Source organism: Leopardus geoffroyi, chromosome A2, assembly GCF_018350155.1.
Source record: "Leopardus geoffroyi isolate Oge1 chromosome A2, O.geoffroyi_Oge1_pat1.0, whole genome shotgun sequence".
Taxonomy (NCBI): domain Eukaryota; kingdom Metazoa; phylum Chordata; class Mammalia; order Carnivora; family Felidae; genus Leopardus; species Leopardus geoffroyi.
Genome location: NC_059331.1, coordinates 97132853 through 97148592, shown reverse-complemented (window position 1 = coordinate 97148592; position 15740 = coordinate 97132853). Strand labels below are relative to the sequence as shown.

The 15740-nt window shown below is 36.2% G+C and overlaps 1 protein-coding gene across 1 annotated transcript in view; it reads left to right on the top strand.

The window, feature by feature from the left end:
* CALCR (calcitonin receptor) overlaps positions 1-15740 on the top strand; it is a 156009-nt gene that overhangs the window by 101117 nt on the left and 39152 nt on the right. The window contains exons 4-6 of the mRNA XM_045494793.1: positions 1344-1454; positions 8184-8296; positions 11693-11784. Coding sequence (XP_045350749.1) covers positions 1344-1454; positions 8184-8296; positions 11693-11784 — 316 coding nt within the window. The remainder of the gene's footprint in view (positions 1-1343; positions 1455-8183; positions 8297-11692; positions 11785-15740) is intronic.

Below are 15740 nucleotides of genomic sequence, written 5' to 3'. Positions count from 1 at the left end.
TTCTCTTAGCCATAGAGGGCTATGTGATGGCCAAGCATTACTACATCCATTTCAGTTCTCTTCCCTGTCCTCTAAAACATTTGAAAAGACCCAACAAGGTCTTGTACACCCTTGTATATTCTAAGATAACACCGCTTGGTGGGTGTGTTGGGGGTGAGGGGGAATATCAGTTAACTATATTCTATTACTACACATGGTTTGCCTTTAAATAGTTAAATTTCTACTTAATTTCTACTTCCTATTTTTAGAATATTTCTTTTAAACAGAACTCAAGACAGTAGAAAGATACATACATGTTATTCTTCGGTCTCCAGTAGTTTCAGTGTTTTTTAAGAAACTGAAAAGTCATTAGACGCAACTCTGCCCAAAGAAGAAATCATTTCTTCTGAAGCAAGTGAAACAATAGAAACAATAGAAACACAACTATTATTTTCAGAGACCAAGCGAGAGCAGACTCCTTCATTCACTTCAGTCTTAATCATTTTGGGAGGCTGAACTTTTGTGCTATGATCATTCTTTTAAGATTTCTTTTCTTTTTTCTGTTTTTTTTTCTTTTTCTTTTTTCTTTTCCTTCCTTCTTTTCCTTCTTTCCTTCTTTCCTTTTTTCCTCCTTCCTTCCTTTTTTTTTGTTCTTGGACTGCCTTCAAAGCCTGAGGCTTATTCTTTTGAATAGCTTTATAGAGGTCAATCTTCACATTTTAAGGTAGATTAAATTTTGAAAGCAGTGAGACACCACTAAGACCCAAATACATAAACTACTCAAACTGAGCATTATTTTAGCTACTAACAAAGTGTGATTCTAAAATAATAAGACTAGATTTCTGTGTGACCTGTTAACTGTGTACAAATGCATCTCCCACAGGAATTTTGAACAATTGAATTTTAAACCCTTGGATTAAGAATAGAACTATTCAAGGCAACCCCTTTGAAGGTTAATGGCTAGTAGGATCCATATGTTACAAAAACATAGTTTTTTCAAGGTAAGCCTCTGATCCAGGGGTGATACTGCATATACCTTTCACAAGGTTTCTTTGCAGCATTTCTGGAGACATTTTCAAGGAAAGATTTTAGAGGAAAGATTCCATACAGATGACATACATGTATGTCTTTTGAGGAGCAAATGGAGAAAACCCTCTAAAAATGTAAACTCTATTAAGAGTTGGTAAAGTTAATATCTTTATTTTGTTGCTGTTGCTGTTCTTTTTAATATTTCCATATGCATGTCCAGAGCTCCAAAATAACCATCTATTAAATAGATAGATCCTGTTTAACACTGTCAAATCCCTGCTGATGATTCTGCAACTTTTTCCAAATACAGTGTTAATTTCTTTCTGAATAATCAGGTCCATATTGCAACCGTACCTGGGATGGATGGCTGTGCTGGGATGATACACCGGCTGGAGTACTGTCCCATCAATACTGCCCAGATTATTTTCCAGACTTTGATCCATCAGGTAAAATATTTCTTTTTATTTCACATTTTGCTTCGCTTTTAGAATTTTCATGGTTCTGAAAAGAAAATCAGATATAAAAGATATCTATCTAATCATACTTTGTGTGTTTCAGCATTTTCTGAAGAATTTTCTTACTTGAAATATTACCCAGTTGCACAAATATTACAAGCTCTCATTTTTTAAGTCGCATTACTGGTCAGTTGTGTACATTAGGTCTTTAATTCTAAATAAAAGTTAAATTTTTATATATTTTAAATATTTGTTATTAAATTTTAGTAAAATTTTAAATTAATTTTTTAAAACTGTGAAGTTTTACTTAAATGTGGTTGTTCTTAAGTTTTCAATTGTGTCACATTTAGCAACTTAGGCAAATGCTTGGTCTAGAGTTCAGGTCTACTGGGCTGATATAGCATGCACAATGGAAATTTGATATAACACTGAAAGTTATATAGGGGCATCTGATGGCTCAGTTGGTTAAGTGTCCAAGTTCTGCTCAGGTCATGATCTCACGGTTCGTGAGTTCAAGCCCCATGTCAGGCTCTGTGCTGACAGCTCAGAGCCTGGAGCCTGCTTCAGATTCTGTGTCTCCTTCTCTCTTTGCCCCTCCCCTGCTCTCTTTCTCTCTGTCTCAAAAATAAATAAACATTAAAAAAATTAAAAAAAAAGAGAGTTATATAAAACTGTCATGTCTAAAGGAAAATAAACCAGAAGGTGGTAACTCTAGACATCTACTAGATTTCTGTTCCAACAGTAGATTATTAAAATATGTTCAGTAAATAAGACTAATTCTGGGGGCGCCTGGGTGGCGCAGTCGGTTAAGCGTCCGACTTCAGCCAGGTCACGATCTCGCGGTCAGTGAGTTCGAGCCCCGCGTCGGGCTCTGGGCTGATGGCTCAGAGCCTGGAGCCTGTTTCCGATTCTGTGTCTCCCTCTCTCTCTGCCCCTCCCCCGTTCATGCTCTGTCTCTCTCTGTCCCAAAAATAAATAAACGTTGAAAAAAAAAATTAAAAAAAAAAAAAAAAGACTAATGCTGTTATAATGGATCATACTAATACCCAGCTCCATGCCCTGCACAACATAAGCAGTCAATAAATGTGTGTTAAGTAAATGAGTGACACCAAATTCATTTTAGTTATAAAAGTAACACAGGAATACTTTCCATTGAGTGTCATTTTTAACTTTTCAAAACATTTTCATATATATTATCTCATTTTATACTCACACAATATTTGACACAAAATTGCAAGTGTACCAAGTCCCTAGAGCTCTTACCTAACCCTCTTTTTGTAAGTAAATGCAGGGGCACCTGGGTGGCTCAGTAGGTTAAGCATCTGACTTCAGCTCAGGTGATGATCTCACAGTTTGTGGGTTTGGGCCCCATGTCAGGCTCTGTGCTAAAAGCTCTGAGCCTGGAGTCTGCTTCAGATTCTGTGTCTCCTTCTCTCTTATATATATATAATACATATAAGTAAGTGCAACAGTCTTGGAAAAGCATTTGGGAAGCAATATTTCTAAGTCTCCATACAAACTTGTACAGATTGAAGTACCTTTAGAACCTTCTAAGGAAGACATGTTTTTCCTTCAGGCCTTAATCTAGCCACACTGGTGTAACTGGAAGTTGGGTCAGGATGCTTAGGCAGGATAAAGGTCGAGGAGTACCAGCTACCAAGTGGAGTGAGAAGCCAGAGGACTGACAAGATGTATCTCTGAACTGTCAGCTATCCAAATAAATTGGAGATCTGGAATCCAAGATGCTCTGGTAGTTAGTGGTCAGGAGCAGTGCAAGGAATGTGTAAAGAGATGTTTGAGTTTGTATAACAGCCTCAATCCAGAGACTAGCTACGTGGGGATCAGGGGAAGGGATTTGGGTAGGTGTTAGCAATGAGTGATTCTCAACTTAGCTAAGAACCTAGGAAACTTAAAAAAATCCTGATGCCTGGTACCACCCCAGATATTCTTAAATAATTAGTTTGGAGCATAACCTGGGCATGATCTTTTAAAGTTCTCCTTGTGATTAAATGTATAGCCAAGATGAAAATGTGTTAAATAATAAAGAGAGTCCAGTTAAGAAAGTTTTCAATTGTTAAGTTGTTAACAATTTCAATTAACAATTAACAGTTTCAATTGTTAAGTGAGTTAAGAAAGCTCAACCAATACACTAAGTAGCTGTGCCCATGGGAGGGAGAGCCCAGTATCCGACGAGACTGTACCAGAGAGTAAAAAGCAGTAGCCACCTAGCTTCAGGGACTGCAGGTGTTGGGGCCAGAAAAATTCTGTTCCAAAACACTAGATAGAAAATCTGCCCTAATGAAATACTATATGGGATTAACATACTGAAAAGGGAGTAAAATCTTAGTTATAAAGGAGACCCATATGCTGAAACTAAGCTACAGACACACGATTTAAATCCCAGTTAACAGGTGAGGTTTGTGCATGAGAGCAGAGTGTGCCTGGGTGTGCCTGAGCCCCAGTCTGCTGACTGTGTTTAAGTGGCTCTAGGTGTTGAACTGGCTGGCTGGGAGTCAGGGCCCCAGGTAGTCAGTTCATTCCATCTCAAGCTCCTGATCCCTTTTTACAAGATGTGATATAACAGAACACAGTAATCCCTCCACACCTCACAGTGCTGATTTTCCTCAGTGTCCTTTTGGGAGTGGTTCAGTGGAAGAGAGTTGGAATATTCAGTGAGTGGAAGGGAATGCCAAGGTCTTCATTGAACAGGAAGGATCTTCACTGAACTAGCATTTTGAAGGGAGGAATCAGTGTTTGTTTCATGCTTAAGAGATTATGTATGAAAAAAACCAACCTTAATTTTCAAATTTTTCCAAGAGTTGTTTGGTCAGAGTTTCTACCACCTTTTGGGATCAACCAGCCCATCTGTTTCCCTTTACTCACTGATAAAGAATGGCAAGAGGTTACTGCTGCACAGACCGAAAGTGAGATCATCAGTTAAGATAGAAACAATAGTCAAATGGTAAAATCTAGTCAAGAAAGTCTCTGGAATCCAGATTAGAGCAGAGAAATTAGTCTGTCCCTGTATCAATGTTTGAGAGATGCTTTTCGTGCATCTAGCAAGGATGATATCCAAAGTTCCACCCCAGTAAGACAGAGATAGTGAAAATGAGATTACAGGGGACTACTTTAAAAACCAGTTCAGGCCAGCCACTGCTGAAAATTCTCATTGTGAAAAGAGGAAGGGCTTAGTGCTGTGCCCCTGCTCAGCACTACATTCCTGTAAACTCTAACTAAATGCTATTTGATGATAATCTTTCCATCTTTTATTGACTCTTCCCAGTAAATGATGCTTCATTAATCTTGACTTGACAACTACATTAGAAGTAACTTGATTGGCACAAAGAGCTTTTCTGCAACTGAGACTACAAGGCCAGTTCCAAAGCAGCAATGGGTTCTTGCCAAAATGGCTATACTTACTGACTAAAAGGCAAGTTTTTGGTCAGCAAAACAGGGATTTCCAGGCATAGATCCATCTTATCAGCCTGGTTTGTAGAAAGAACCCTCTCAACGGGGAGACAAATCCACTTCAAAAGAAAAACACATGTTAAAAATACCTATTTCACCAAACGTAAATTCTTTAGGATTTTACCATTGACCCAAAGCTACACCTTGATGATAAACAAAACAGTTTCATGAAATGACAGAGATTTCATTTTAGACAAAGTGCTTGGTAAAAGACAGGTCATGAGAGAGTGAATAACAGCACTGAAATTCAAAAGAGGCTGGTGGCCTGAAGGAATATGCTAGAATGTAAAAAGCAGATATACAAGGAGGTGCTTAAGGCCCTGATCTTAATGTCACTCAGTCAACATTAATGGCACAGTGCCAAGATGGTCAACATGGTTTAGGACAATGATTCTCAACCCTGATACCCTTTGGAATTGGTGAGCTTTTTAAAAATGCTAATGCCTGGTTACCTCTCCAGTTAATCAAGTTTGAATCTCTGGAGATTGGAGCTGAGCATCTGCAAAACCTCCATATGAATCTAAAGTGAAATAAGCATGCTGCCCTCTTCATGGGACAGTCCAAACTTAAAATATTTTAGGGAAATACCAGTATCACAGCACATGCAGAGTGGCTCCAGACTGTGAAGGGACAGCAAACTGTGTAGTGTGAGTAAATAGGGATGTTTGGTTTGGAAAGGGAAGTTAGAGTAGACATATCCTTTCTTTGAATATTGAAAGACTTGCCAGGTGGGGAGGACAAGTTCTTATAGCTGTAACAGGTAGAACCAAGAAATGCTTAGATACAGACTTTAGTGACATCAAAACAAAATAATATTTCCTACAGTCTTGTCCATGATTGGAATGGACTTCTCGAGGAGGAACACCCCTCCCTCCTCCATAGAATATATTTTGCCTTACATAGCTAAATAACGTTGTTAAAACAGATTGTATTTGTTTTGATAAAGTAATAAGCTAGTTTCTGACAATGTAATAAAGATAAGATGCTGCATTGCAAGCCACTTTTCTAAAAATTGCAAGAAGCTTCAACAAATAGCATTAGCAAAATCATTGACCAATTGTCAATATCAATTTTTCTATGCTGATTAGTGCTAACCCTTTTTTGAAATATTGTTGGTGTCCAGTGGTGATTTTTTTTTTTGAATGTTTATTTTTTAGAGAGAGAGAGAGAGAGAGAGAAAATGAGGAGGGCAGGGGCAGAGAGAGAGGTAGACACAGAATCCAAAGCCAACTCTGAGCTGTCAGCACAGAGCCCAACACGGGGCTCAAACTCACAAACCGTGAGATCATGACCTGAGCAGAAGTTGGACACTTAACCAACTGAGCCACCCAGGCACCCCTCAGTGGTGATTCTTTATATAGTCTTTCTCCAATGGCTATCTCAGCAAATTTACAATTAAAAATTTTTCCATTTAACTTTCTAACAAATTTACATTAAGCAAAGATGAGTCTCACAGTTTGCTTGAAAACATCTTTTGCTTGCAGAATGTGTTTTTTCACCCACTTGAAATAATTGTTAGAGTAGACATACAAACAAATCTACAATTTTAAGCTTGAATCTTGTTTAATTTCATAGCACCTGTTTCAGTTCTATAATTAAAAATTTTTAATTTCCCTTAAAATCTGCCAAAGATAAAAGAATTCTCATACTAGCTCTTAGCATATTGATTGACTAACCATAACTACTGATAGAAAATTATTTTAAATATTATGAGATCTCAGTGATGTTTCAGACAAATAAGGGTTTTTTTTACATGAGTTGTTTTCTTAGTATTTAAAACAATAACAGTTTCCTCCAAATATTAGTATGTGATTCAGACTCCCACATCCTGGGCTAAAAAAAAAAAACCCAAAAGTGATACAATAAAAGGTCTATCCACAGGTGGGACAGCTCTTTGCCTTTGCCAATGAAGAAAAATGCTTCAAAAATATTTTTCCCAGGAAATTATCAAAAATCAAAATTTTGTAAAGGTTCTAAATACACTGGTAAAACCTATTTGCATATTATACCAATTTGAGGTTGCTTTATGATATCTAAGGCAATAAGTGCATTGCAGAGGTACTCTGGAGAACTAGAGGAAGTCAGAATAACTCAGATTAAATTTGGCAAGTGCATTCATTTCAATGTGCATTTGTTCATTATTTTCTATTTTATTTAACTCAATATAATTTTTTCTTCCATTTGTATAGCCAATCAGATTAGATTTTAAATACTATCTTACAGTCAACAAATTATTTATGATTCTTTGGGTCACTGAATGGAGTGTAGATAAATTGCCCACAGAATTATGAGCCTTAATGCAGAGTTAACTAGCTGCACAATAGCTTTGGAATCAAGCAGACCAGACCTGGATTTGACCCCTGGCCTTCCTACTTGCTAGCCATAGATGGGGAATTTACTCAACCTATCTGAGCCTCAGTTTCCTCATATGTACAATGGGAAGACCAATACCCATCTTAAAGGGTCATTATTAACATTTAAGAAAATAATTCTGCAAAGTGCTTAGCACGGTGCCTGGCCCATAGCAAGGTGGAGATCTTTAAAATGCCAATCCAGCCAAATCAGCAAATTTCACTATCACCTGAGAGATGATTAAAGAAGTAAATAGCGAAGGCTAAATCTATACATCCCTAGTATGCCCTCTGTGAGATAAAGAGATGATTTAAATGAAATATTTTTGAGAAGCACAAAAATTATTTCTTGATACACCTCTTAGTTTTGGACTTCTTTGTTCTCTTGGATTTAACTATATGAAATTGCCAATATTTGACCATCTGACTCACAAAAACTGTGGTTTCATACAGTCAACCTAATAAATAAATATTGCATATAAATGAAGATGTGGTCTTGCTCTTCTCATATAGTTTCTATCTAAAATCAGAAATGTAATGTGGCTTTAAAAAAATATGAGGTATAGTATAGGTAGCACTTTTTAGTGCAACCGACCTGACATTAAATCCTAGCTGACCCACTATCCAGTGACTTTTCAAACTCTATAACCTCTCTCACTCTCTGCTTCCTGTTTACAAAATGGAGATATAGCAACATCTGTTTTATATGGCTTCGCTGATGATAAAATGAGACAACGCATGCTAAAACATTGTGCATAATACATCTTCATGATGGTCTCCATTGACCTATATTCACATTCAAGTTATATAAAGTGATTAACATCGTGGCATGGCTTTTAAGCTTTATTTTTCCTTCTTGGTAGTTTGAGATAATAATGTAATAATTGTGTTTCCTTAACAGAAAAGGTTACAAAATACTGTGATGAGAAAGGGGTTTGGTATAAACATCCTGAGAACAATCGAACCTGGTCCAACTATACTATGTGTAATGCTTTCACTCCTGAGAAACTGAAGGTAGGTTCTATTTCAAATTTCGGTATTGGGTGAGAATGCCATTATTTTTACATAGAAATATATGCATCACTATGAAACACCTGCTACCAAGATGCCAACCTATTTTATAGAAGGAAATCAGATAATGGCCTGTAAGTTTCTAGGGACTCTATGAAGTAGTATTAGAAAAAAATGACATTCTACTTCTTGTTTTGACACCTGGTGTCAAAGAGTTCCATGAGCATATAGAATCAGGCCATTTATAGTGAGGCAAATAGTGTCCATGGGAAAGATGATGGGATTCCCCATAGGCAGCATTTCCAGGGACTCTCTAAGATGTCTCTTCTGTGAGAAAAATTCCAAAATTAGAGATTTTTCTTCAAGCCACAAAGTGACAGTTTCCCCTCTTCCCTGCCCCCAAGATGCCAGTTAGAGTTTTACTATCAGGGCTTGAAGGAACCCTTAGAAAGGGGCTGCCCATCAGCCTGTAGATACAGGTGTGGCAGTTTAGGTTATTTTCAGTGGAACTACTTTTGTCTTACTGCCTGTTAAATATTTTTAGTATCATCTCTGCTTGGATACATTTAAGCCAATGGGAAAAACCCAGATACTTACTCTCCAAATGCATGAGAAACCTGAAAAAAAAATCACTAAACCCACAATCAGCCTCCTCTTTCCCACTGTGCTGGGAGAAACAGGCAGTGTTTAACCACACAGCAGTAGAAACCTTTTGTTTCCTTCAAAGATAGGCCTGCATGCTAAATAATTACTGAGTTGGAAGCTAAAAGCTCATCAGTGCTTCTGTTTGCTACAGTGAAGATTTAGGAGTATAGAAAATTTTCCTTTTATTAAAAACAAAACAACAGCAAAAAACAAACAAGATGAACAGGTAGCCTTGAGACCAGTTGACTAGAGACCAGAAGGACATCTTGTCACAGGCGTAGGCTGGGGGCACCAACGCTGGTTACTGCTTTACAAATTGCATAGTCGCCTCTGAGAATTAGATGCATGTCTACATCCTAATGGAGAGCTGTTTACGTAATAAGGTCTGACTGAGATGACATGTCACCAAGTAAGGAATACCTGAATGAGTGTTAATTATGATTTTACAGGAAAAAACTGTAATCCTGTTAACTCAATTGTTATAAGGAGTACATATCCAAGTAAGTAGTTCTTCAGGCTGCCATATTTGACCTTCTCATTCTAGCCACATCTGAGATAGAAAGAAAGGATTTTAAGAGTAAATGTTCCCCTCTGAGCACCTAACATAATGATTGAAATTCTTTGAACAAATCTTCCATCTATATACAGGCAAAAAAAATTTTTTTTTGTTTTGAAGAAAGAATCTTAGAATTTATTAAAAAAAAAAAAGCACTTCTCAGTCTTAAGAATGACACCAAGAATGGCAACTAAATTATGAGCTGTTGGTTTAATCTTACACATTTAGACAACTTTATTTCAAAAGAATAAATATTTTTTAGAGTAGTCTGGAGGCAACTGAAAGAAAATCAATTATATAAAATTTTCTTAGAAATAAAAATATACAGAAATAAAAATAAAATAGTGACAGAGGATGGGGCATAAGCATATATCTAAATTAAAAACAGTACTTTCAACGACAAGGGGATTCTACATGGTGAACTATTTAAAAGGAAGAACTCTTAGAAAATGCCACTCCTGTGCTGATGCATAGGGGCACTTGTACCCCAATGTTTATAGCAGCACTCTCAACAATAGCCAAATTATGGAAAGAGCCTAAATGTCCATCAACTGATGAATGGATAAAGAAATTGTGCTTTATATACACAATGGAATACTACGTGGCAATGAGAAAGAATGAAATATGGCCTTTTGTAGCAACGTGGATGGAACTGGAGAGTGTGATGCTAAGTGAAATAAGCCATACAGAGAAAGACAGATACCATATGTTTTCACTCTTATGTGGATCCTAAGAAACTTAACAGAAACCCATGGGGGAAGGGAAGGAAAAAAAAAAAAAAGAGGTTAGAGTGGGAGAGAGCCAAAACATAAGAGACTGTTAAAAACTGAGAACAAACTGAGGGTTGATGGGGGGTGGGAGGGAGGGGAGGGTAGGTGATGGGTATTGAGGAGGGCACCTTTTGGGATGAGCACTGGGTGTTGTATGGAAACCAATTTGACAATAAATTTCATATATTAAAAAAAAAAAAAAGGAAAAAAGAAAATGCCACTCCTGGTTTTGTCTAGTGGTAAAGTGAAAAAAAATAGCCAGAAAATGAATTGGTGGGAGAAAAGACAGCAGCTGAGTATCTGTTTTTTTTGCAAAGATTCCTAAATATTTCCTAAGAAGGGGCTTTTAGGCTATTTTGAAGTCTTTATCATAAGTTCTAGATATAAACCAACGACTCCAACCTTAATTATCATTTCTGCAAAGATAAAAAGCATTCTGTTAGGAGAGTAGTATCAATGAAAATGGCAAATAACATGCAAATGCCCGGTCAAGTGGTGAACAGCCACAATTCAGGAGATGTTGATTAGTTCATTTTGAAATTCAAACTCCTAGAAAAGCAATATTTGTTTCTGTCCAGCAATAATGCATTTAACCAAACAAAGGACTCTGCATGCTTTGAGAGCCTGTTAGTGGAATCAGTACTTCAGTATCAGGCTCTTCACGAGTAAAGTGACAAGAATCAAATGCAGAAGGGTCATGATTTGTACATAAATGCCACATTCTACCAGGAATTAAAAAACTTCACAGAAATTATCCAACTTATTTATACTGTGTTTGTATTGTGTGTTCTATTGATTACTAAGTGGTGTCAGCGTTTGCTTTATGTTTATGTGGTTTGAACTGATATTATTAGGTGAATAGAAATTACAAATTGTTTTATCTCTCTGACTTGAGCTCTGGATCTATATGATATTACACCCGTTTTCTTGTGGTTAGTGTTTACCTAGATCATCATCTCCCCATCCTTTTATGTCCAGTATTTCTGTATCCCAGTATTTAATTATGTTTCTTATAAGTAGCATGTAATTATTTTAAAAATCATTTAGTTTGACCAAATTATTTTACAGATAAAAACTACTGAGATCTAGAGGGGTGAAGTGGCTGACTTATGAGAGTCACACAAAGACTTAATCACTAATACTCTGAGTAAAGAACAGCTCTGATGAATCCAGTCTTACATTCTTCCCACCACAACATGCAAATTCTAGTATAACTTATAATCTTATATTATTTAACCTGTTAACCCCAAATATTATAATTCAATATAATTTCTGTGAAATATGTTATAATTTTAGATTTTTTTAAAGGAGAACGATTGTTGAATTACACTTATATTAAAAATAGAAACTATTTTCCCTCCTCTATTATCACTTATTTGCCTGTTTATTTTTATAACTGTTTCATTGTTGTTGCTGTTGTTGTTGCAGAACGCATATGTCCTGTACTACTTGGCTATTGTGGGTCATTCTTTGTCGATTTTCACCTTGGTGATTTCGCTGGGGATTTTCGTGTTTTTCAAGTAAGTACCCTCATAGCATCTGCTTTTTATTTTCTTATTTAAGGTACTGAAATAAATGGTTAACTCTGCAAGAGTTGGGGGAAGAGTGATCTTCTGCAAATCACAAGAGAAATGCACCACCAAGAGTCATGAAGTAGCAAGGAAAATAAAATTAATTAAAACCATTTTTAATCCTATCTCTGAGAAAAATAAGGTGGAATCGTATAATTCTCAAAGGCAATATGCCTTTCCCAAAATGAAACAGTCCTGTGAGCCCATAGGTATCCTGTTAACATGTTAAAGGCTCCACTTACCATTGCTAAGGTTGCAGGAAGTATTGAGGAGAGGCTCTTCTTCCTTCTTTTAGCCCCATCCTAAAATATGGAAGTCATGGCCAGAAGTTCAAATGCACCTTGCCTAATTATGAGCTGTATCACAGGTGGATTTGGCCAGTGAAGAAGTGTGGCTACTGAGGCCATGATAGTGTTTAGTCAGAGAAGGAAGGTAAGGCTCCCTTCTGGCCTTGACTCACTCATCCAAGACCAAGGAGAATCTCTGGAAGAAGAGTCAAGCGTCAGTATTTTGCCCTTGCAAACCTGGCATCATCCACCACAGTTATCTCCTAAGACACTGTGAGGAGTAAAATCCCAATGAGGTTTCTATTCCAAGGCTGTGTCTATGTACTTGATTGCATTATATATGACAAAACATTGGTATAACTACTGATTTTGTATTAATGGAGAATTTGAAACTTTAAATCTGTTTTTTTCAGGAATGACTTCATAATGCATGTGAGATAGTAATGTAAGTTAAAGTCAGTTCTAGAAACATCCTAAATTTAGTGTAGTTCCTTTAAATCAAAGGCAGGAGGCGCTACATTACCCTTTCATGAGAATTCTAATTTCTACATTACAGGGCTGTCTCCTTCAACTAATACTTTTTTTAGTTGCAGTGGTATTATATAAATGGTAAAGAAAAGCTCCTTCATAGGCTCAGACTACAAATAATCCTCCACACTTTACAGATGTGATTATGTAACTAAATATACAGTGATTCGTATATAGTATAACGGAATCTTAATTTGATTTTTGTTAAAATATTATCATGATAATACTAAAGAAGCCTAACCCAAGGGGGGAATCACCTGTAAACACACCCTTAACACAACTACTATTATTTTTTTCCTTGATCCTTTTTAATCTTTGCCTTTATCTTATACCGTTATCATATTATGTCTATATCTTATATAGTCAAGATTCTTATCTGACAAAGGAACATAATTGAATAGCAATTTTTTGTTAACTGCATAATAATAATTAAATAACAATAAATAAATAATAAATTAAATAAACAGAATGAGCTCTTTCCATATATGGTTTAACAGGAGAAAGATATAAACAAAGCACTAAGACATAAGGGATCAATTACTAGAATTAGAATAGAAGAGTATTTTCAATTATAATGATCAGAATACAACAGAGTAAACACACAGCATGATTAATCTTGGAATGTCTATTCATTTTTCAACTGCACTTGACCACGGTGAATAAATACATCATCATGGCTCCCATACAACTTTGATGAAAGTCTGTCACTAAAAGTCTCACCTTTAAAATTTTTAATGTAACCATAAAAAATTGAAAGAAAAAGCCCCCAAGTTTGTAACGGTGAAACTAATAAGTGTATTCAGGAGTTTAAAGATAAAAAATGTCCAGGGAACATTTCTTACTTCTTTATTTCTCCAGTCACTTAAATAAGTGATAGGATGTGAGAGCCAAATCAGCAAAGAAAACAGCAGTATTCTTTCAACACTCATTGCTGTATTAAGCCACTGAAGATGGGTGTTTAAAAGTACAGCACATAAGTAAAGTAAAATACTTCTCAACTCCAGTTAGACCCAGAACACAATTAATCTCACTGAACCCATGAGAGAATTTGGGGGCAGATTGATTAGAAAGCACCTAATATTGTCCTACTATCTCTCAGTTCCAAAAGCCTACCAAACAGCAACTTTAATCTTGGGAGGAAAACCAGCTCTTATGGATTTATAATCTGAGTGCGATAATGGGGAGACATAAACCGAAATAGCTTGTTCTCCAAAGCAGATACAACAAGAGACAAATAGGATATGAAAAACACACATGCTGAGATATCAAATATTCAGATCTAAAAGCAGTCACACATGATTTTTATGCTTGTTCTTAATTTTATCTTAAACCTGCTCAAACTAAAAATATCCAGGGCATTTGTGTTTTTTCTTAAAATTAAAGTATGCTTCTGAATCTTCAGATTTTTTTCTTTACATTTGCATTTCATAAATATTAAAAGAAGGTAATTCTGATCTATCATTGGATTTTATCTTTTAATTAGCAACATTTTCCCCAAATTGTTCTCAATGTTCAACATCACCCTTAAGGTCTCTACTTCATATTACAGTGGAAGCTTCTATGATTTATGAGTTTAAGATGCATCATCTGTGTAAACCTGAGCAAAAAAAAAAAAATCATAATTCCCTCGCTTAATTCCACATTCCCAGGGTTGAGTTATTTTGCAAAATCCAAACAATCAATTTCATAAAAATTTCATGAAACCAAAATGAGAAGTTACACCCAGCCCCACTTTTCAGACCTAATGCCCCATTCATAATCATCCCATTGAAACTCACTCTCAACTCATCAAATGTGCCTTATAGGATCTATAAAAAGGAATAACACTGCAGGTGTCCTCCTCAAACCAGCAGGCTAAGAAAACCTGCAGAGGAATTTAAAGTCACTAAATACACGGGAGGCTGTGGAACTGCCAATATGTTGCTGCTAAAAATCTGGGAAATTACTCATATATACTCATTTTCTTTGCAGGAAAAATAGTTAGGAGCAACAGTATGGAGAGGGATTAAATAGAAACATCAAATTTATTCAGCAAGACTCCTCACTACTACATGCCAATAGTAAATGTCAACAAGAGAGTTAAGATGAAGATACCCCGAGGGGAGACAGGCTTGAGAAAGCCACATAAGTGGACATTTATTTGTGTGCATTTCCTGACCATTTTAAGCAAGTTTGCAATAAAATTCACTTATCCCATCAGTTCCAGTTAGAATTATCAATTGACATTTGTGTGGAAGAACCCTAAATTACTAAACATCTAACTCTTTTTTCTCAGGAAAGCACAGTAATAGAACATTCATTATCATCCATTTTAACTGCTTGATACTCATGCCTTACTTACTGTTAAATTTTGAATATTAATTACTCTTGCCTGAAAGTTAATAGAGATATATGTTGGAAGATGGGGGGGGGGGTGTCTTTATTGCATTACATTGTCTACATTACATTACATTGGCCATATCAGCACAAAAGGAGGTTTTCCACTGGGACCTTCCAGAAGCAATACTGATTCCTCTCTACTCATCAGCATTCACTATTATTCTGTCACATCTACATAGTGGATGGATAGATAACACTTTATCTTCTATAGCATCCACTATGATACATCTCCCGCTGCCTTCCTATTGCTCCAAAGAAACCACTAAATCAATGGCACCAAAGATAACCTCCTTTCTCCCAACCCACCCTTGACACAACAGGACACAAAAGATAACTGCCAGTCATATCTTGGTAAACTGTTCACTCATAGAATAGTGGTAATAGGAAAAGAAGCAAGAATTATGATCAAAAGGGAGTTCCTTAAGGATAAAGATTTTGTGCTAAATCCAAAGGTATAAAGTCTCTTGTCAGAGGGGAAAGATATAAAGAGTATTGGGTTTCAAATTCTTCTAGGAGTTTTAATGCAGTCCATTCCACGATTCCCTCCCCTTCTCCTTACTTGTCTGGTCTATTGTGAACAAAATATGATAGCCAGGTAAAGAAAAATTTAGCATTACACTGAAAGATATGACTCCTTGTACTAATCACAACAGTTATTCCAATGCACATTTTCTCATGCATCAGTAAATTCAAAACAACTTTTACTTTTTT